The sequence below is a fragment of the Cotesia typhae genome, unplaced genomic scaffold (assembly GCF_013202065.1).
Source record: "Cotesia typhae breed Kobodo isofemale line unplaced genomic scaffold, CoteBio_Ctyphae scaffold_152, whole genome shotgun sequence".
Taxonomy (NCBI): Eukaryota; Metazoa; Arthropoda; class Insecta; order Hymenoptera; family Braconidae; genus Cotesia; species Cotesia typhae.
In genome coordinates this window covers 6,588,865-6,611,636 of record NW_027423776.1, presented here as the reverse complement: position 1 = coordinate 6,611,636, position 22,772 = coordinate 6,588,865, and the positions used below count along the sequence as shown (strand labels likewise).

The 22,772-nt window shown below is 31.5% G+C and overlaps 3 protein-coding genes across 6 annotated transcripts; 1 reads left to right on the top strand and 2 right to left on the bottom strand.

Moving 5' to 3' along the window:
• Positions 1–336: 336 nt before the first annotated feature.
• LOC141536414 (EF-hand domain-containing family member C2) lies at positions 337–5,339 on the top strand. Its single transcript, XM_074256918.1, has 9 exons — positions 337–554; positions 622–934; positions 1,525–1,991; positions 2,087–2,313; positions 2,437–2,634; positions 3,339–3,815; positions 3,886–3,999; positions 4,123–4,302; positions 4,807–5,339. The coding sequence occupies exons 1-9, from the start codon at positions 486–488 to the stop codon at positions 5,030–5,032; spliced, it is 2,271 nt and encodes a 756-aa protein (XP_074113019.1). The 5' UTR covers positions 337–485; the 3' UTR covers positions 5,033–5,339.
• On the bottom strand, positions 5,074–17,235 carry LOC141536436 (protein Wnt-11b-2). 3 transcript variants are annotated; one of them, XM_074256951.1, is made up of 9 exons: positions 17,067–17,235; positions 16,645–16,912; positions 16,375–16,583; positions 16,071–16,301; positions 15,861–15,972; positions 10,116–10,357; positions 8,841–9,193; positions 8,408–8,679; positions 5,074–5,789 (listed from the first exon to the last, which is right to left on the bottom strand). In XM_074256951.1, exons 6-9 carry the CDS (start codon positions 10,237–10,239, stop codon positions 5,612–5,614), a joined length of 927 nt encoding a protein of 308 aa, XP_074113052.1. In that variant the 5' UTR covers positions 10,240–10,357; positions 15,861–15,972; positions 16,071–16,301; positions 16,375–16,583; positions 16,645–16,912; positions 17,067–17,235; the 3' UTR covers positions 5,074–5,611. The 3 variants fall into 3 exon arrangements, with proteins under 3 accessions (XP_074113052.1, XP_074113053.1, XP_074113051.1); XM_074256952.1 differs by having other exon boundaries at positions 16,460–16,583; XM_074256950.1 differs by lacking the exons at positions 15,861–15,972; positions 16,071–16,301; positions 16,375–16,583; positions 16,645–16,912; positions 17,067–17,235 and adding exons at positions 14,366–14,567; positions 14,658–14,726.
• A 1,036-nt stretch (positions 17,236–18,271) lies between these two features.
• Positions 18,272–22,431, bottom strand: LOC141536423 (arylsulfatase B). 2 transcript variants are annotated; one of them, XM_074256929.1, is made up of 8 exons: positions 22,368–22,431; positions 20,899–21,058; positions 20,539–20,765; positions 20,177–20,444; positions 19,951–20,108; positions 19,246–19,534; positions 18,730–19,013; positions 18,272–18,569 (listed from the first exon to the last, which is right to left on the bottom strand). In XM_074256929.1, the coding sequence occupies exons 1-8, from the start codon at positions 22,368–22,370 to the stop codon at positions 18,414–18,416; spliced, it is 1,545 nt and encodes a 514-aa protein (XP_074113030.1). In that variant the 5' UTR covers positions 22,371–22,431; the 3' UTR covers positions 18,272–18,413. The 2 variants fall into 2 exon arrangements, with proteins under 2 accessions (XP_074113030.1, XP_074113029.1); XM_074256928.1 differs by lacking the exon at positions 22,368–22,431 and adding an exon at positions 21,987–22,136.
• Between the last annotated feature and the right edge of the window lie 341 nt (positions 22,432–22,772).

Here is a 22,772-nt window from a genome sequence, read left to right as displayed (position 1 = left end):
TTTATAGTTCTTTAATTTTACAGTAAAGTTTTAGTGAGAAAAATTTTTAAAATAAAATTTATATTCAATTTAAATAAAAATACTTTATTAGGAATGTAAACCGCAGTGACTAATATTACTGCGAAAGTTTAAGTACTTTATTTTAGACAATAAGCGACAACAAGTTTATCTTATCATTTAAAATAAGAACCATTTAATAGTAAAAATAAATGAGAAAAAAAAATGACATTTTATTTAATCTTGGTTTAATAATTTCATTTAAAAAAAAAAAAAAAAAAAAGCAGCTGTCAATTTTGGATTACTTTTATTTTTAAAATTTAATTCACTATGAAAGAATTAAAAGGCTGTTTGAAATAGACACCGTCACCAAGGTAACGAAATAATATGTGGCTCAATATATAAACACACTTCTCATCTAACAATTTTGACGTCTCACTATTGTATTTAATACCAAACAATTAAAAACTTACCTTGATACCTAAAATATGGAAGAAAAAAATTCTTATCGTTCATTAGCCGTTCCTCCTCTTCCAGGCTACAATACCAAAGCACCAGTAAGTAAAATCTCTAATTTCATGTTTAATATAAATAAAATTGAAAAATGATAAAGATTTTATTAAGGCTGAAAAGAAAAACCACCATATAAGTCAGTTGTTTGACAAAATTCACGACGGAGTTTATTACTTGACCGAGCGATCTAGTATCAACCAAATTCGCGACCCGTCATTTTACCCGTACGACGAGGAGAAACGAATTCCACCATGGCTTGCCTACGATGGCCAAAGACTCATGTTCAAGGCATTTTTTCAACAGTCCGATCAAGAGAGAAGAGAATCCGGTCGCCAGATTCGGGTTGTAACGATAAGTTTTTTTCTGGAAGATGGAACCATGAAAATTGTCGAACCGTCTGTTAATAATAGTGGACTAGAACAAGGTATGTACTATCCCTGATTAAAAAAGATTCAAAATGGCTCATTAAATCATTTTTAGAATTTTTTTTAACAAATAAATTATGGCAAAAAAAAATTAAAAATTAAAAAAAATTAAAAATCATTTTTTGGAACTAATTTTTTTTTTAATTAAATTTAAAAATTCTCTAGTGACTGCTAACTTTAAAATCATAATTTTTTAGGTTTTTAAAACAAACAATTTACTAAAAAAATATTAAAAAAAATTGTATTTTTAATTTTTTTTAAGTTCTACAGATCAATTTTTTTTTGCCACAATTTATTTGTTATAAAATATATATTCTTAAAATTATTAAATAGATGCAAAATTAATTATCATGAAAATTAATTTAGCCGATATTTAATAATTTTTCTAACAAATAAATTGCTGCATAAAAAAATGGGTATTTAGAAATTTTAATAAATTAAAAATGCAATTTTTTTAAAATAATTTTTCGGAACAAATTTTTTTGTTAAATAAAAATAAAAAATTTTCAAGTAACAGCTAACTTAAATATAATTTATTAATAATTAATTATCCGAATTATTAATAGAGGTTAGTCACTGACTTTTACAGGTGTATTAGTGAGACGTCAAAGAATCCCAATGCCCGATCCCGTAAAGTATAGATTTATCGATATAATTGATTTAAATATCGGGAAAGAGCCAGAAATCTTTGGGCGAGTGTACAAGATTGTTGATTGCGATATATTTACCCGTAGATTTTTAAATCGCATGGGTATCGCAGTGCCTGATCCAATAGAAATTCCATCAGATCCTTACAATGATAACCGAAGTATTCCCGTATTTCCGAAGAAGCCCAACAGAAAGCCCGATAACCTCGGTAAATTTTTTAAGTACGATCGCAAGGTTTTGAAATTTACTGGCTACTGGGACGACACTGTCAGTGAGTATGGAGTCATTCATGATCTAGAATTGAGATTGTATCTGGCTGATGACACGATTGAAATCAAGGAAATATTGCCAGCAAACTCTGCAAGAGACATGAGCTCGATGTCTATTAAGCGGATGAAAATTCCCAAGGTAAAGAAAAAATAATTTGTGCAATTATCAGCTTAAAATTATTGATTAAATTTATTTCAGCAATTTTATTAATTAGAGTGCGGTTTTGATTCTAGTTCTACTCTGGCGTCGACCCCATAGGTGTCAATGATCCTTTCACGGTACTCAATGTGCTAGGAGAGAGTACAGAGCAAAGTTACTTGATCGCAGATTCATTAAACACCGGCAAGCTGGCCAATGAGTACTACAAAGACAGCGATCTGGCTATTGGTGTTAGGATCAATGTGTTTGGTCGTGAAGTCGTCATTACTGACCTTGATCCTGCTACAAGAGAATATTATAGGTATTTTTTTTTTTTTTTTTTTTCATTTTATTTATTATTATGTTTTTTTGTTGTATTCTAACACAATAAGCTCGTTGATTTTTACTCTATTAATTCTTATACTCCAATTCTTCTAATCACAAGGAACAAGTATGGCATAGAAGAATTCAAACCGCTTGAACGGCCGGATACAAAGCACGATTACTATTGCACGAGTGCCGAAAAATACAAGCCACCGCCGTACAATGGTTTTGGCTCTTATGATGATTCGCTGGGTAACTGCTTTAGGGTCGTTCCCAAACCACCTAAACTTGACTACGTGAGACTATTCTCATACGATAAGTATGCTTATAACATACTGTGATTATTTATTAACTATATTTGTAAGCCAGTGTAAATTCACTCATTTAGATCTAAATTTTATACTTTTTGGATTTTTTAGCAGCATTCTATTTTTTGGTAAATATTTACAAGTGAGGTCAACCATAGTAATTTTCATTTTTAAATAAAATTTCTATTTGATTTTATATATTTATATTTTTTTTAATACATAAAAAAAAATGAACAATTAAAAAAAAAAAAAGTTTATTATTACAATTTTAACAAATTTATAAATTTTTTAGAAAATGGTGATATTCAACTTTTTTTTTAAATTGTTCATTTTTTATGTACTTTTCGAAAAAAATGTATCGAAAATATGAAAAAAAGATAAAATAGAAATTTTATCCAAAAACATGAGAGCCAAATTTTTTTCCAATTTTTGAAGGCCAAAAAGCTATCGAAAATTTTAATTTTTTATCATAAATGTGATGAAAATTAATTTAGTAGATATTTTATAATTTTAAGAATTTTTTAACAAATAAATTGTCAAAAAAAATTGACATTTAGAAAATTAAAAAAATTAAAAATGCAATTTTTTAGAAATAAATTTTCAAAGAAAATTTATTTTTTTTTTTTTTTTTTTTAATTAAAAGTAAATTTTTTACTGGGTATAAGATCAAATTTTTTATGAAATTAAATTACCATAATAATATAAATTTTTACAGGGAAGACAAAGATAGCCACATATTAAGATTCGGGGCTAGAATGATATCCGAAGTCCCAGAAAATGCAGACCGGTTGTTTGTAATTAATACCTACTTACAAGATAACACGATATCGATTTTTGAATTAGCACCAAAAAACACCGGATTTCAACAGTGTTACTTCCAGAAGCGTATAAAAGTGATGCTACCGGAACAAAAGGTTTATTCAAGTGATAAACCGAAATTTTATGATCCCTGCTCTTTTTATGTCGGAGCACGTCTCAACCTTGGAAAATTTATCTTTGAAATAACTTCCGCTGATGACTACGCTATCCATTACATGGAAAATAATTGTGAGAAATTTCCCAAAGCTAATACCAATTTAATTATTGATAAAATTCGAGCCGCTCTTAAGCCTGTTTACGGGCGATTTATTCAAGAATTTCGACCAATTACTCAAGTATCTGGTACTCTTGTGCTTTCCTACGATAAATTGAGGTATTGGTGATTAATTTTTAAAACTAACCAACTAATTACTATAACAATAATAATGAGTTTAAATTCATAGAGAGGCTTTGTATAAGTATCTGGGTAATGATATAGTAGAACACGAAATAATAACAACAGCAAGGCACTACGCGATGAAAGAAAAACCTGAACGTGATTTACGAGAAGACATCAGGTAGTTAAACTTTTTTTAAAGCTATTACGCAATAAAATGGACAGCTAATTAATTATTTAACTAATTTGTATTTAATGAATCATTCTGAGCGAGTGAATGAACATATAAATGAATGATCTATAGGCGTTTGATTCATAATGAGCTCAAGAGATTCTTGTGGGATGACTTGGATCGTCTTGAGGAGGATATTAAGCACTGGGATCCTGCAGGTAGTGGTTTTTTACCTCCCAGCCAAGTTTATACTATCTTACGTGGCTGTAGAATTCCCGTTGATCCGAAACTTATTGATGAAATGCTTAAAAGGTAAATATTTATTAGTAACTCAATTAATTATTGATTTTAATTTAAATAATTTAAACTAGCAATCTTGCAGTCACTACGTGACTTGTGAATTATGAATAAATAAAATTTTGCTTTATTAAATGACTTTTGTTAAATTGCACTGTACGTTCTTAAATATTGACATTTTTAAAGATATAAGCTCATCCCGATGTTATACTCATCAAGAGCTTTCATTTGAGTACCCACATGCATTTTGATATATTTTTCATATATACATATATATAATATATATAAATATATGAAAAATTGATGTGGGTATTCAAATGAAAGGTCTTGATGAGTGTAACATCTGGATTAGCTTATATTTAAAAAAATGTCAATAGTTCACAAGATACAAAGTCATTTCTTTGCAATGACACTAAATCTAACTAAAAAAAACCGATTTTATCTTAGACTATTCTGGATACAAAATTTTTCTTATTCTCTTAATAATATAGATTTACATTTTATAAATTATCATTATAGGATCAATAAAAACGAAGAGGGAAAAATAGACTGTCGAGATTTAATACAATACTTGGATGTTAAAATAAATCCAGTTGCTCCAATTGTCCCGATGTCTTTGAAAACTTCGCTCGGGTGGGTTTCTGAAGATAAAGATTACTGTCCTGGATTGGATTGGTGCAAGTTTTTAGCCGACCTTGGTATAAGTGAAGATAATCCCGTTTCAGCGATACCAGAAACTCAATAATTTTAATAGTCAGATATTGAATATTTAAAATTACATTAATATTCATCTTTTTTATGCATTTATTTTTTAATATTATTATATTATTATTATTATTATTATTATTATTATTATTATTATTATTATTATTATTATTATTATTAATGGATAATAATAGTAGTTTGATACATCGAGGCCGACATAACTATTTACACTCTACTAAAAACTAATGTCGACATCTATTATTCTTATACAATATAAATACGCGTAAATATAAATGACTTGGAGCACAAATACAAATACTGGATTAATAAATATCGCTTACAATACAGTAGTACAATTAATTAATTATTAATAATAATAATTAGTAATATAAATAACGATTTGGTACAAGTACGGTATTAATGAAAAAAAAAAAAAATTAATTGTTTAAATTAATAATTATACTTGAACCTTACGAATGTTTTAAAAAATTATAAATTAATGAAAGAATGAATCGTTTGATAAACGTCCGTAGTATCACTTGTGTGCTGTGTAAGTGTATTTATAATTAATCAGAGAGTGAGTGAGTGTGTGAGTAATGAGGAAGTGTGAAAGTGAAATTTAATTGCACTCGTAAGTGGTGATGGTGTTTTTACAGGTTTTGCACTTTACACTGTAGCAGCAGCTTATGTATTTGCATTCACACCTCTCGAGGATTTCACGTGTCTTGGTGACATGCCCGCGACCGCAGCAGAGATATTCACAGCCTTCGTATCCGGCGCTGCTGCCATTGCATTGCCTGAAAAAATGATATCAACATTTATATTGTGCTAGTCATGATTAAAGACTGAAACTAAACTCAGAAAAAAAAGAGAAAGTGTAAAAATTAAGAAGGGAAAGATGATAAAGAAGAAGAAGAAAAGGAAGATGAAGAAATATTGAATAAAAAAAAAAAGAACAAAGGACATATTCATGGGCTTAGATGCGTGATGGCACGAACATAAATCTGAGAAAAGATTTCTGTTTCCAATAGCAGGATCTTGGAACCAACAACTAAGAAGTATAGAATCAGCGTGGCTAATTTGAGGGCGCGGTAGGTCGGGTATAGGTCGCCATCGATTCCTTCATTTCCTCGTCTTTGGCGGTAGAAAATCCGTAGCGAATTCAATTATGAACAAAAACGCACGTCTTCGATATGGTTCTACAATATTTTTTTTATTTTCTAACACAATGAAAATCACTCAACCCAAACCACTCCCCTTACTTCGAATATACACAATGAATCATTTGTATATATTTATTTATATATATCTATATGACAACAACACAACAATAACAACAACAAAAAAAATTAAAATGAATACGTCTACATATTTTTCTATATATAAATAAATATCTGATTAGATTCTTAAGTACAAGAAGATCTTGGGTTTCAGCGCGGGTTAACGTCCCGTTTGCGAATTCGCCAGGTTTTTTAAAAACTGGTTTCCCAGATACTAAAGTTAATTTTGTAAAATAAAATAAAGAAAATTATTTAAGTATAAATAAATGTACCTCCTATCTCTTGAGCGTTCATTTTCACTTATAATTACCTTCACGCTGACATAAATAAAGAAACGACATCGAGTGAGATAACGCGTGTTGAGATATTCGTTGTGTGGGCCTTTAGGTTTAAACTCAACTCTTGTATTTATACAATATTGTAAGTATGTATTATATTGCTGGATATAATACCAAACTATTCGTACATACATCAATGAGATAGGAGCCAGTTTAGTGTCTATATACTGAAGAAAGAGCTCGAGTGAAAGAGAGAGCAGAGAATCGGTTATTAGCACCTGAAATAAAATAAAAGCCTCTTTAAAATGTTTAGCCATTTATACAAATGCATTGACCACCATTGTAAAATAAGTAATTTCCTGTAAAGCTCGTGTCTGAGTGTGATCAGTACAAACTCACACTCGGGTAAATATAAACAGACATTAAATGCCTGAAGAGATATAATATCAATGCCGTAATGATAATGAAAATAAATAATTGTAATAAATAAATCGTTAAATTTAAAAGGCTTTTTTTTTTGGGCTAATCGATAGGACCAGATATACGGAGAATATTCTTGACTCCCATTGATGCCGTGGACGTTAAAAGCGTCGTAAAAGTTAATCGAGTAAGCGGTTTTTGCCGAGTGTAGTGTAGTGAGGCACACCTGGATCTTCTCTCCCTAGGCTGGATTTGTCGCGTTTTCAATACACTGCCACAAAACACCTTTTTCGTCTTTGTCTTTTCCTCTTTCTTTCTCTTGTTATCCTTATTCTGGATCCTTTCTTCTTCTTCTCTTCTTGTATCCGCCTGATGGCTAACTCTTAAGTCTTTGAGTTTATTTTTTATTTATTTCTTAAACCATCATCATCATCATCCTCGTCACGGAATGCTCGTTTAAATCGTTAAAAAGTTTAGCTACTGGTACAGATCATATCTAAAAGCCATCTCTTTATTGATCTCGTTAACGATATATTTTAAAACTGCGACAACTACACAACAAGAATATCCCGTCGTGAGGTGATTTATCGTTTCATCCTCAATCGACGACATATTATTCGTAATGAGCTGATTGTCATTTGCACAAATGATTAATCGATCTTCATCATTTAGGTTTATACATACCTACTCAATTTTTTTTTTTTTTTTAAATAGATATTTAAAGCTAAAGACCCATTACTAAAATGATTAAGAGTATACGGTTGATTTTCACCACTTTAAACATCATTAAATTTAAATTTATAATTTAAAAAATGACTTTACTCATCACTCTTATAAAAAATTTTAAACCAAAAAATAATTGTAAAAATTTATACTTAATTTATCTTCACATTAAAAAAAAAAAAAAAAAAAAGTTAAAATTAAAATTTTAAATAACATCTTAAAAATTATTTAAAAATTTTTTTACCATATTTAATTGAAAAGATAACTAAATATAAAATAATTCCCACACAATCATTCCACTACCAGGTCTTTTAATACCTGGGTTACCTTTTTTCTGTAGCATTTAAAATATTAAGCAAAGAAGAAACGTCAAAATAAAAAAGAAAGGATGATGACTTCTTCTCTTTATCTTTATCTGCTCAACGAGGATTATTCCATTGTTTATTATTATTTTTTAGGATTTCTCCCCTGATGCTGGTTCTGCACAAAAGTCCGACTTATTTAACTCTATTTTATTTTTATTATTCTTTTTAAAAAGACAACCCCCCTCTATCAAATCTTTTATACTTATCCCCCGGGCACTCGAAGCAAAGGATTTAATCCTTAACAAACCGTGTATCAGCAAATTCCACGGCTGGGTTCAAGGCCACATTGTCATTTGATCGATAATAATCCCACGTATACATTTATACATAAATATGGATGACGGCTCACCTTCCAATAGTGCCTAGACTGCCTCTTTTCTTGTCTGGTAGACAGTAGTCCGGACTTTTTGTCGTGTACAACAAATTATCATGATGATATAGCGGCGGCAGACGACTCCCCGACTTTGGTCTCACTTCTGCGGCGGTGGCATACTTGCGAAAGAGCCGTACGCCAGCAGCTGCTGGTCCTTTAGAGTCCAGTCCTCTCCAGCAGGTTCTTACGCTGCATGATCCTGATACACCGTGACACTTGCACTCCAGCGTTAACGATTGCTCTACTGCCTATTGAAAAGTTTTAAAAAATTAACAAACTGAATTACAATAGAACGTGAATTTCTTTCACTATCAATCTCAAATCTCATATCTTCTACATACATGATAATGATGATGATGATCAAGATAAAAATAATAATGAGCCGAGAGATTGAGAGCAAGATACTGACCCTTCGACCGGCGCGATTGTTGTGCATATTGACAGCGTGCAAAAACTTGCTGGTGGAGCCAGAACCAGTTGGACTGGAACCTTGAAGAAACCTTTTGGCCATACGCGAAGCTGATCTCACGTCGTCCCCGCACCCGCCCCATTTGAATGAGTTTCTCGCGGACATTGCGTCGAAAGACGCAGACCTGGAGATGAACGAGCTAGAGGAAATAAGTGCCGAGGGTGACGGTGGTTCTCTACGAGGTGGTGTCGCGCAAGAACAGGCCGCCAAATTTCCCAGAGCACATCCACGTGCCAGTCTCCAGACAGCCGCGGCTGCTGACATCGCGTAAACAAATGCTTGCTCTCGGGTTCCTGAAAAAAATAATTAAATTTATATATACATATAAAGTTTTTATTACAGAAATAAATGATTATGTTAGTGAGTACTAATTGTTTGATCAAAACTTTTGATATACATAATTTAATACAATTTTTTTAGCAAGATTTGAGGTCTTAGACACTGAATTAAAATTGGAGTAATAAAAATTGATTTATATATTTATAGAATTTAGCGAATAATAATGATAATTGATGGAATAAAACAGGTAAGTATAAGCCGGTCTGAAAACACAACTGACTCAGTAATAATAAATCTCATTGACTGTTTAACTCTGAGTATCTCCAAGTCCCAGGTTCCATAGCCAGGACTCTGTTGGAATTGAGTACTAATTAAAAGCCGAGCGAGGTTGGAAGCAGAAGTAGCAGCAGCAAGTAGAGAGCTGAGTGTGGTACGTTGTTGAGCGCATCAGGAAAAGACCTTTTAGGAAGTGAGAAGGTAGATAGAAAGAATACGATGAGGGAAGCCAGTTTGGCGAGAGTAGAGAACGCCTAATCTTTTTCGTTTGGTAATAGCCTCTAATTACGCAGTCGCTTCGGGGTCTTCCCATTGAATGGCCAACTCTCTGCTCTCCGTACCATACGTTTTTTACTTTTTATTCTCATCTCCTCTCCTTTTTTTAAACTCCTCTTCATTCTTATTCTCTTCCCATCTTGAAAGGGAACACTCGTACACAGAAATTGCCCTGTGAGTTATCGGCTCCGCCTCTCTTCCCACATAATAATGAAATCCGAGTGTTCGCCATCAATACAACCAATGAAAATACATTTAACCTGAGATATTTATTGTTTTTTAAGATAAATACACATTTAAATCAATAAAGATTATCATTATTGTCCTATACTATATTTATAAATATGTATTTTTTTTTATTAAAGAAATAAATTTTTGGATTACCTGAGAGCAGCTCTGGCGTGTAGTAAGGCGCCCGTTCAATGCTACTGCAGTTCCATCGACGATTTCGGAAAGCCTGTTGGCAGACAAAAGATGTGTCTCTTGCCGCTTGTATAAGGCTCGGCATCACATCTGGGGCAGCACGACATGCTCGCGCTTGTTTTCTCTCCAACAATCCTGAGCTTCTTGCGCTCGTACACAATTCACGGGTCCAAACTCGTCCGTCGGATGTCTTACCTAAGGCCCTGAAAATCACAAATTATTTTACATGTTAAAGAGGTTAAATATAGGTTATAACTACGTCAGTCAAATCAAGTTGTTTATTCAAAAATTGAGAACTCAACAATTACCAATAATGGGATATACTGAAGTTGGCTGACAACAAGAAAATTTAACCTCAATTTATTGTGACAATATTATTTTGGAAATGTTTTTGATTCTTTAAAATTTTAATAAAAAGGTATTAAATAAAATTCAATCATTAAAATTAATTTAAAAGATTTTTGATGATTTTAATAATTTTTTTAAGCAAAAAAATTATGGCAAAAAAAATGAGAAGAAACAATTGACATTTAGAAATTTTAAATGAAAAAATGCAATTTTTTTTTTTTTAATTTTTGGAACAAATTTTTTTGTTAAATAAAATTAAAAAATTGTCAAATAACTGCTAACTTTAACGTCGTATTTCAATATCTTTTTATAAAATCTAAGAAACTAGTAATTTTTAAGTTTCATAGATCACAATACTTTAATTTATAAAAATAACAATTAAAAAGTTTTTTTAGTTTCGTTTTTCATTAAAAATAAAATTTTTTTTTAGTCAATTTTTTGATAAATAAAAAATTTCAAAAGAGTTGACATAAATCTAAATGATTATATTTAATTAAAATTCATGATGAACATTAGAAAAATGAAAAAGCTCTCACTTCAATACTCATTTCAATTTTTAATGAAGAAATTCTATACTGCATGATTTAGGAGAAGAAAGTGAAGTAAATATGGTCGGTAATTAAAAGTTGGTAAGAATCTCTGCAATACTGTCAGCTAAATTGGGATTATTTATTTTTTTCAAAGAAATAGCTTCCACTAACCATTAAAATTTTATTTTTCAGCATGAAAAATTTCCACTCATCAAGTTTCTGTTCAAAAAAATTTCAAGAAAAAATATCATGGAACACCGTGCAATCATTCAAAAAATAGTCAAATTTTCAATGACAAGTATTTGCACGATTTATTTGAGAAATCTCAAAACAAATTTTTTTTAAGTCTGCAGTAAGTAAGATTTACTTCACATCACAACTACATTAACATTGCTACAGTTTTATAATTGTATTAAGAAGTCTAGATTTATTCTCCATGTGAACACATATAACATCTAAAATACCGTAATAATGCCACACTCAATCAAGCTAATAGGCAGAGTGTGATCCTTTTCACGGAATACCATCAAACCGTACTATATTTTATTGTATATTATATATTATATACACATTTTATGCTCATAAATCTCGAGGATCTGAGAAATTATAGGGCAACAAACTCATCTCAGATGTGTATGTATGTTTTCGCTGAGAAGAAATATACCAACGGGTCGTCCTTAAAGCTTACAGAATTCCTATACAAACATGAAGAACACCTTAAAACATAAAATGATCCTTCAGGAAATATTAAATCAGATGAAATATATATTATAGGTTGCGACATAAAACTCCTGTCAGTTTATTGTATTATTTAAATGGCCAAGTTGCCAACCGTGGGTTGACGCTGACAATTCACCAATAAATGACCCTATCAAAAAGCTTGTGATATATACAGACACATTTATATATAAATTGTATATATGCTGGTGATGTCAATGTAAATGTATATAGATGTAGAAGTGATGAGTTAGCGATACACAACACGTGCCATCTGTTTTCCCTCATCTGACTATCCATCCACACACACACACTCAGCCTGGAGGTTTGGGTATAATTATTTGCACGCCTACATTAATCCGCGATCGATTATCAATGATTGCCAGATGTGTCAGGAAAAAAAAGTAATGATAATAAAGCGACATTTTATTTATCGCTCATCGCTCGTGTGCTATTAATCGGGATAAATATCAAAGCTGTAATTAAATGCGTGATAAGTATACATTTAACTTCCAATTTTATTCACGTGACAGGACCAATTCGATTGGCCTACCTGATCTTAAGCGCTCATATATACATGTTAATATATGATATATAAATGTATTGAAGTAAACGAGAATGAAAACCTGTTCAAATACTTTATTTCTAGATCATCGTTTGCGATACGCGGAAGAAAGATGATCCCCATTGGCAATATTTAAGTAATTTCTATCTCATACCCGTAAGATATATATATATATATATATATATTAATATACATATGGCTAAACTTGTACATCAAGTAATTATCAGTTGTAATTAGTGAATATTGCAGCAATAAAACATTCAAACGGCGATAAAAGATACCGAATAGAGTATGATGGTTAATGCTTACAATTATATGAGTAAAAATTATGACATCACTGATTGAAGATATTGTTTAATTGGAAAATATAAAATAACAAAAGATTATTATTAATAATGAAAAAAAAGACATAATGTAAATTTTTATTGTCTTAATTTCATTTAAAATTTGGTCTCAAATCAATCTTGCACTGAGGCTAAATAAAAATAAACTAATGAATTAATTTGTTACAGGTTACAATGACCATTCATTAAATTAAAGAAGAAATGAAATACTTTTAATTTTTTTTAAATATTTTCTTCAACCCAAAACTGTAAATAACTTAACTGATGAAAATAATTGTTTCAAACAAAGGTCAAAGTTAGTCATTGACGATCCGAAGATATGCATGTATAATATGAATGAATATATGTATATTTATATAAGAAAGGGCGTAAAACTACTGACGTCCCACGAATTTGAAATTAGTACTATAATGCTGGGACATGATCGTAAAGTATAAGCTTTATACACATTGATAATAGGCGCCTACGACCTTGCGGAATTCGGCCACACGAGGCGACGTTAATACGACGTAATATCCTAACAGGGATCGGATTATTTATTTAACGTGTAGAGGAACCGGGTTATTGTAAACTTTCGTAACCAACGGTATTTATATAAAATGCTATTTTTTTTTCTTCTTTTTTTTTTTTTCATTAATAACCATTTAATAATGTTCTTCTTTCACATGACAGCGAACTGCCCGTGCATTAGCGTTAATGAAGTTTTATTGAAGAAAATAATGACTTTCGAAGAAAGAAAAAGAAGAAATAAGAAATAAAAATCGGGGATTAATTTATAAACTGAAGGTGCGGTTGTAATTAAAAGGAATAACCGAATGATGAGATAGCGATTGTAGTTGAGTTGATAGAGCAAGATAACCAGAGGTAAGTATAGAGGTAGATGTGGTAGTATAAGCTTTTATAAATCACAATCGGCAAGAGTATGTAGTATAGAATAGTGGATAGTGCCCCCTTATAATCTCACTCCCTTTTATTTCCTACTCAACTCTTTGGCGTTCAACTCCCCCTGAGGCTTCAATCTTATATCTCGTCTTATATTCAACCCCGCGGACAGTTTATGGTAGTAGAGTGCACTGGTATAGGGTATTATGTGGATTTTTTTCGAGGTTCTGTTCTCAACACGCAAAACCACCATCGCTCCTTCATTCATCATTCCCTCTTGGCCCCAACCCGCGTGTCTGATCAAATTCAACGTCCGAGCCTAACGTCCAAGTCCAAGCGAGATCTTACAGTAATTACGTCGACGCTTAAGCTTTCTCCACTCTATTCAGTTCTACAACATCTGATAGTTCTACAACATTAATAAGACACACAATAACTCGGTATTTATAGCTTAAATTAGTTACTCATACAATACAATACAATATGATATAAAATAAAATATATTAATAATTTGCTGGGAATTGTCTGGTCTACCTGCGTGATAAAAGAACGTCTGAGATCACCCGCGGTTGCTTACCCGGGTCGCTCTCTCGATCATTCTATTTGTTTCTCATTAAAGTGGGTACATTAATCACAGACAGATGGATCCTGCGTGCGAACACACGCCGAGTAGACTCGTTATATTTACTCCAAAGGGATATTGGTTCATGGACCACCGGTGTGTACGATTTAACAAATATTTTTAATTATTTTTATTTTCATTATATAAGTATTAAACTTCAAGCAACTAATTTAGATTACTTTTTTTTTTTGTCAGGTACTTACAACCACTTGATGCACGATCCATCTTGGATGATTGACAGCGAGAACAATAAGAGTAACATGACTTCTGATGTCTTTACACACTTAATTACACGCATTTTTTAAAATAACTCATAAATAATCAGCTATTATTCTTCACATTCTTATTCTTCACAATAAACTTCAATAAAAAATATTCTTCAATCATCCTTTGGTAAAGTAACAGCTAAAATCAATTAAAACAATAAATAAAATAAACACTTTAAAACTATTTTTAGGTAATGCAATTCACAATTAAAGTAACATGAGAGCATACATTGGAAAAAAAAAAAGAAGAAATAGATTAAAAGCTTGACGCCTTGCCGACGACTAGTTTTAAACTCCCCGGGTGAAACTCTGGCGAAAGAGAGGCGGCCAACAAGTTACAGGTGTCCGAAATGAAGCGTCTTACTCGAGGAGTGACGTTAGTGGTAGTTACAAACGTATGGTGGTGGTAATCGCGTGATGGTGTGTATGCTTGTAAGCAAAAACGGTGGTTGAAGAGTGGATGCGCCCTAGGTGGAGTCGGCGCGTGGACACGAGGCTAAAACACAAACTTTTATCTACAATACGGTATCTGGATACCCTGACAAGTAGACGTCCTTACTGAGTAGAAGCTCTAATAGATATAGAGTAGATCCAGCCAAAGAATAAAGACCCGGTACCTAGGTACTACGTACTACGTAAATGTAATCCAGAATGTAGAAGGAGAAGAAGAAAGTTTTGATCCGGCCAAGGTAGAGTGGAGGCAGAAGAAGGTGGAGACGAAGGAGGATCCAGGATACCCCACCATATACATCGGAATCCAACCACTATCCAATAACCATCTGTCATACATTATACTCTACTGATGCTGAATAAACGTGGTCTCTACTTTACTCATTCACTATTTTTCGTTTAGCTTTGATTTTGTTCCCGCGCCTCCTCGTTGGATTCCTCTGGACATACGTGTGGAAAGCGCCCCACACGTTGAATTCATATAAATCTTCTGTGTATCATCTTATTTTGTTCCTTATTTATTTATTGTACTAGTTATACCCAATAACTTTCGATGTCTCTATCAAAGTTTCGGGTATAGGCATCGCATTATTCTTTAAACACGTACCATCAGGATCACCTCTATGCATATTTATGCAATAATTTTTATAACAAGTATAAAAATAAAATTATAAGTATCACAAAACCTGTACAAGTATATTATAATGGTTAAATTATCAACAAGAGTGCGAAGCAGGTAAGAAGAAAAATATATCGTGACAAAGAAGCCGCCTGGTAATTACCTGCCGGTTGCCGTGTGGTATAAAAGGGCTGACTTGAGGCCACTCTTATTCTCTTTTATTTCACTTGCACTCCATACCACTCCTTCTTACTTTCATTTGTACTCGTATTATAGATTTCTCAAACGATTAACAGGGTAGTCATCATTTATAAGCTAAAAAATATCATCTCGCCCATAACTATTACCTCTAAATGTTATTACCTCAGATGAGCTAGCTACCAGCTGAAGAGGTGCATATTATTCATACATAAATCCAACTGGTCTTCCTGCATTAACATCAAATGAACGTCAATTGGTCTGCGCCCTGAAAGAGCTAGCATTCATATCAATAATTAGTACGACGATAGTTACAGTCCGGAGCAATATTTAACATATATATTTCTTCATTATTAAAATCTTATTTTGTCTTACCATTTTTAAAATCCGATGTTGTTTTATCCTTTTTGTAGCTCCTTCTCCTCTTACTTGTTCTTCTCAGCAGCGCATCCCTCAGATCCTCGCGGCCGTTACTCCTTCTGCCGGGTTATTTTTTTTTCTTCCATCGCCAATAAATAATCCTCTGTCAGACGTTCATTACGTTGTTAAGTTTCGGGCCAAACTTATTCCGCACCTTCTTCTCTCTCAACTTCTCGAGCGTCGAACCTAATAAGCACGGGTATACCTGAGTTTCATACCTCACCTCACTCAGTTATATTCCTCATCCTGTCCGTCTTACCAGCCACCAGCCACCAGCTACACTTACACCGGACCAGCACATTTTTCATTTTATCATCCCCCCGAGGAACTGTAAAGTGACTTACACTCAAAACCAATGATTTACACAAGCTTCCTCAATTCGTTGACTTTTATGCCCTCGTCTCATGTCATGACTTCTCAATCCTCAATAAATACTTTTTTGTACACGTCCGTAATCCCCTAAATCTCCTGTGGGATTAAAAAATTAAATAAAATATTTTGCGCATATATTTGAATTATTAAAACAAACCATAGCAGCCCGTCGTTAAATCGGGCAAAGAAAAGGCCAAAGACACACTCTGTTGAGAGTTTGGGGTGGAACGCAAGTGAGTAGCGGCAGCTGCGAGTAGTTGGTCGGCTATTAAAACCGACTTACTCAACCCTCGCGGGCGTACAATCCGCGGGATCCCCTACTACTAATTCCTCTCTTGCGTCTCTTGTCACAAACCCCTCAGCAGGCTCCAGTCTTCGATCCTTCACTCATCATCCTTGTTTTATGTCCGTTCTGCTCACATAACCTATAACATATACAACCTACAATTAGCCTATTGTGACTGTCACACATTTATTATATTAAGGCTATTATTAAACGCCCCCACTTTTTTAGATCTGATTATTCTAAAATATCACAAATGTTTTTATTTTATAGACTGTAAAAAAAAAAATACTTACAATTATTGTGGGTAATTAATTCGGTGAAATTAGATCAATTAATTTTCAGTTGGGGGTCATAATTCAACATGGCGGATGTATGAAAATTAAATTAGCCGACTTTTAAAAAGTTTTATAATTTATTTTATTGAAAAATAATTTTTAAAAAATTAAAAGAAAACGTGCAATTTTTTAAAGTAACTTTAGTGTCATGACGGATCTATTTTTTTATTTTCATTATATAAACTGTGTCAAATATTACTACAGTTTATTGCAAAAAAAATTTTTTTTAATTATTAAATTGCATAAGTATTCTATAAAATTTTTTGTGGTTATTCTATTTAATATCCAAAAAATATAATAATCAAATTTTTTCAGATTTATATGTTAATCAAATTATTATGAAAAAAATTTAGAAAAAAAATTCCACATGAAGAAACAAAAAAAATTGTAAGTGCAAATTTTAAAAATATTTTTTTATTATAATTAATTTATTTAAAAAAAATTCAAACAACTTTCAGATGTCAGCTGATTTTAGTATCATCATAAAAAGTGGGGAAAACTGTCTATTACAATCTTTTCAATAATACTTATACTAATAATAATATAATATAATGTAATATAATAATAATAATACATATGAACCATGACAATAGGCACGAGAAAGAAGACACAAGTCAATAATGTAATGAAAACAGAAAAGAATAAAAAGATGTTGAGGAGGAAAAATTTATCACGCATCGGCGATGCATGCAATCGACGCTAACCGCCCTGGCGTTGCGAATCGCTTGGCTATGATTCGTCAGGGTGAAGAAAGGGCCAAGTTGACAAATGCACACTTTTAGTTGTAGGAAAGAAGAGTACGCCGCTGGGGTGCGAGTGACGTTTTAACTTTGTCAGCTTTCAGGGCTACGGGGTACAAAAAAAATAATATAAATTGCTGTTATATTTTATACATATTAATATATTTGAACAATCCGTAGGATATAGACAGAGTCTGTAGGATAAAACATAGTCTTCTTCGACAATTAATGTGCGCGGAAATTTATGCACCGGACCAAGAGTTTCTGACGCGAGAACGCGGTTATTAAAGCGATATCAAGGTATAACTCACCGATAAGCGATTCTCATCTCCATAATGTTTATACAATGACAACACAGGCGCCAGTACAAAAATCACCAAAACGAGTTGATCGTTTTACCATTTTTTTTTTTTTTTATTTTAATATTATTTTGAATAAAATTTTTTTATTGGCTTTTTTTTCGTGATTTATTTAAAAAAGGTAAGATTTATTGCTTATTTCAGTTAAAATTAATTCTATAAATACAAAACTTAATTATTAATAATTATAATTAATAATATTAATATTAATATGATAATAATTGGTGATCATGATTATTTAGCCAGGGCATCCACACGCCGTCAAAATTACCAGGATAAGAGCTTGGATCCACCGGATTTTTACTTTGTTCTTTCATTACTCCTCGGTAGCTATCAATGTAATGCTCGAGTGTTTGAACCATCTGTAAAAGGGGACAGAGAAATATAAAAGGGATGAAATATAATTTGTCACGTGTCGAGTTAAGTTGTAACGGTAGTGGTGCGTTTGTGGCTGTTGTTGTGTTGTAAAAGGAAGTAATATAATAAGGATGAAGAGAATAAGTTGATGGATAGTCTACTTACCTCAGGATGTTGCTCGGAAATGTCAGTCGTTTCGCATGGATCAACTCGGAGATCGAATAGACAACGACTCGAACAGTTGGCGTACTTATTAAATGATTTACATACAATCATACTATTGGAACGTAATTGTAATATTTTTTTCGGCGTCATAATGATACCAGTTGTATCTGCAATAGCCTGGCTGGCGGGTGAGGATATTACTGCATCTACATCATACGCCGGGGCTGACGGATCGTTATCATCAACATTGTCACCGTAATAGCCGTTGTACAACCGACCGGCTCCTAAAAAAAAAATATATTTTAATATGTAAGTAGGTATTTGTATTTTTTTTTATTTTTAAAATAAGTTTTTTTTTTTTATTAATTATAACTTTGAATTTTTTTTGTCTAGATGTTACACGGGTAAAAAATTATATTCATCTCGATGAAGTATTTGTAATGCCTTTGGTATGCGTTTAATTAAAATTTACGTAAGTAATAAGTATTTAAGTGAATAAAAAATATCATTTGTTACCTTTGAGTAATTTGTACTGTCCAAAAATAGCTGCTTCAAGATTTTCCTCGTCAATATTAACCAACAAGGAATTACGTCTACCGAATTTTCCTCGGCTGATGGTGGGCCACTGATTAACGCCATCGATCACTCCCAAGTCGGCGGTCTTACCTCCAGCGGCGCTGTATAGAGTAGGCAGCCAGTCAGTCATGTGGAAAAGATCATCGATGACTTGGGCCTTTTGTTTTATTAATGGGGAAAATATACAAGCTGCTCCGTGGACGCCTCCTTCGAAGAGTGTGAATTTTAACTGGTAATTTTATTTTTTAAATTAATTATTTTATTTTATTTCATGTAAATATTTATTCAATAATTTTAAGATAATTTTTTTGATTTTTATATAAAAAAATTTCACATTATAAAATTTTAAAAATTACAAGTACAAATTTTTTTATAAAAAAAAAAAAAAAAAAAAATTGTCAAATGTCTACTGACATCAGTCTCATATTTTAAGATTTAAATACTCCAGGTGATTTTTAAATTACTAATGAGTAAATGAAAATAAAAAAAAAATATTGAAGATATTCCAAAACATTATAAAGATATTAAATAAACTGCCTATAACTTTGAAGATTAAGCATAAAAAAAAAAACAAAATAAATAAAAAAGCAGTGAATCAAAACACTGGTTATTATAAAATTATAGTAATTACTGATAATAACTTACCCCACGTAATGGATAATTAGATCCATGATTCTCAAGGAATCCTACGGTCTGAGCACCATTATCAGCCATAAATAAAACGATTGAATTTTCAAGCATATTATTCTGGCTTAAGGCTGCAACAACTCGTCCGACTGATTCATCCAGCGCGGTCATCATGCCTACGATAATTATTGTCACCAATTAATAGCAATTTATCGCAGTGAGTAAAAAAATATCGCTAAATTACCAGCATATTTACGCCGCTGAAGGTCACGTATGTAAGCGAATGTGCGATTAACTTCTGCAAAATCACGTGTCTCGAGTGTTTCCTCGGCGTCAGAGGCATGTGGAGCGAGATGAGATATGTGAAGATACAAGGGCTGACTTCTGTCATGTTTGTCAATGATTTTGATAGCTTCGTCCGTGAATACATCAGTTGCGTATTCATTTGTGTGAGACCAGTCAACTTTTATTTCTTGAGCATCATCTCGATGCATATCGTAGCCTGTTTGGCCCTTTATTATTCATGAAAACATAACACAATACAAAATGGATAATTTATGCATCAGAAAAATTTTATTTTTTATAAATAAATATGTAAATACTTACACGTTCTGTTATTGTATAATTAAAGTATGTAATGTAGCCATTGTAGTAGCCGTAAAAAGTATCAAATCCGCGTCTTGCTGGTGTGTATTCATCTGACTGGTATCCTAAATGCCATTTACCGACCATATGTGTCGAGTAACCGAGACGATGGAGATGTTCAGGAAGTAAAGTTGTATTTAATGGAATACCTCGCGCCTCTCCAGCTCTCAGAGGATAGCCATACATACCTGATGATTTTAATCAATATTTATAATTACAAAGAATATTATTTTAATAGTATTATTAATTCATGCAAAAATAAACAATCATATTTAAACTGCGATGCTTATATTAGATTAGTATAATAGTTATTTTGCGTACCGTCTCTTATCGGATAACGCCCGGTAAAGAATGCTGTTCTTGATGGCGTACATACTGGCAGGACATAGTGGTTTTTTAATATTGCACCGTTGTATGCCAATGCGTCGATGTTTGGCGTGGGAATTTGATTTGAACCGTGGAAACTTACGTCGTTCCACCCCTTAATTATTGATAAACAAAAATATATTTTTTGATTTAATAATTTTTTATCATCTTCATAAATAATTTGTGTAATGTGTTAGTAGAAATTTTTTTTAATTATAAATTAACAAAGGACTTTTTTACTTTGATTCTTAGCATTGATATATATCTCTTTAATGGTAGTTATGTTAGTAGTAAATTGTTTCAGAATATAAAGTTATTATTGTAGTTGAAATTTTTTTATTTTGTGATTATATTTACACTTTGAATTATTGAATAATATAAAACTGTTTTATCTTTTAAAATTTTTCGTAAATATGTCAGGTGTTAGTCTGAAGTTGTGAATAATTTTTACAATTAAATTATTTTCGGCTAATGAGAGATAAGAAATCGCTAAACTCTTTTAATCTTTACTTTGAGAATGTAACAATCAGTTGAGTGGCTTATACATGAAATAATATTGACCTTTATACTCGAGATCGACGATACTTACGAAAATTATTGATTGTTATTAAATATTTAGTATTAAATCATTTATATTCAAAATTTATTTTTGTTAAAAATTTTTTTTAAATAAACAATTTAAGATTATCAATTGATAAAAAAATATCAACACTTATCCACTGCAAAGTGAAAACATACGAATAGCTTTATGTAAATTAAATAACCACTATTTCTATATAATTATGAAAAATATCTTCAAAAAAATTTCCTTATTAGTATTTTTTTTAGTGTAAAAAAAAATGCTAACAAAAAAAAATTTTTTTTATCTCATAATTTTTTCGCATTTAAAATTTTATAATTACAATTGAAATTTTTAATTTTTCTACACACAATTTTTCTTGTTTGCTTAATTGCAAATTTGATAACACCTGTATTTAAAATTTCCACAATATAAACCACATATTTTACTTAAATCAAAATAAAATAACATTCTAAATACTAACAAGATCATCGGCAAGCATAACAATAATATGAGGCTTTTTCCTCAATTTAAAAAGTTTATTAGCATTTAAAACGTCATCAGCTACAGTAAAACCAACAGTGATAAAAAACAAACTGAAAAAATTTTCAAAAATCATTGTAACGCTTAATTAATTAATCAACCCGTTCTCTTCAAAAGTATTATAACAACTGTCAAAGAATATATATTTAAACCGCATATTAAATTGACAAAACATCCTTGACTCAATTGTGATTACAGATAATCTAAATAAGTATTATTTTTTTCTTGTTTAAACATCACTCATAATTATTAATATTGACTTGAACACACTTAATAATGCAGGCTTTTAAAATTAATTACAACAGTGTAAATAGTAACTTACCATATCATCAGTGATAATAACAATTATATGAGGTTTGACCGTTATCTTTTTAAGTAATTTATCACCCCACGGAACTTTAGATCTTGAAGCGGCGATACAAATAAATACAGAAACTAGAATCACAGCAGTAATCACTGATAATATTCTTATTAAATTCAACAGTTTTGAAGACTTCATGTTTAAACAATGTGATATCATTCAGCGACTGACTATCCACCGTTCGAATGTTAGGATTAAAAAATAAAAAAAATGTTAAACTTGCCGTTGAAGTCTCGACAACCTCAGTGACAGTAAAATTGATTCGGATATGCTTTCATGAGCAATACGGAAAACAACATGAAAATTTATTTATTTCCGCTATATTTACTGAATAAATGTCAAGTACGAAAGTTTTTTTTTAATTTA

What these genes read in the sequence shown, in the direction of transcription:
- LOC141536414 (XM_074256918.1), top strand. Translation starts at nt 486, where the DNA reads ATGGAAGAAAAAAATTCTTATCGTTCATTAGCCGTTCCTCCTCTTCCA. An exon ending in GCTACAAGAGAATATTATAG is followed by an intron (nt 2,314 to 2,436) that starts GTATTTTTTTTT and finishes TCTAATCACAAG; the next exon opens with GAACAAGTATGGCATAGAAG. An exon ending in AGACTATTCTCATACGATAA is followed by an intron (nt 2,635 to 3,338) that starts GTATGCTTATAA and finishes AAATTTTTACAG; the next exon opens with GGAAGACAAAGATAGCCACA.
- LOC141536436 (XM_074256950.1), bottom strand. Translation starts at nt 14,460, where the DNA reads ATGCGTGTAATTAAGTGTGTAAAGACATCAGAAGTCATGTTACTCTTA. An exon ending in CACGCCAGAGCTGCTCTCAG is followed by an intron (nt 9,194 to 10,115) that starts GTAATCCAAAAA and finishes TATTTTTTTCAG; the next exon opens with GAACCCGAGAGCAAGCATTT. An exon ending in AGTCTAGGCACTATTGGAAG is followed by an intron (nt 5,790 to 8,407) that starts GTGAGCCGTCAT and finishes TCATTTTTTCAG; the next exon opens with GCAATGCAATGGCAGCAGCG.
- LOC141536423 (XM_074256928.1), bottom strand. Translation starts at nt 22,121, where the DNA reads ATGATTTTTGAAAATTTTTTCAGTTTGTTTTTTATCACTGTTGGTTTT. An exon ending in ATTATACAATAACAGAACGT is followed by an intron (nt 20,445 to 20,538) that starts GTAAGTATTTAC and finishes TGAATAATAAAG; the next exon opens with GGCCAAACAGGCTACGATAT. An exon ending in TCAGCGGCGTAAATATGCTG is followed by an intron (nt 20,109 to 20,176) that starts GTAATTTAGCGA and finishes TAATTATCGTAG; the next exon opens with GCATGATGACCGCGCTGGAT.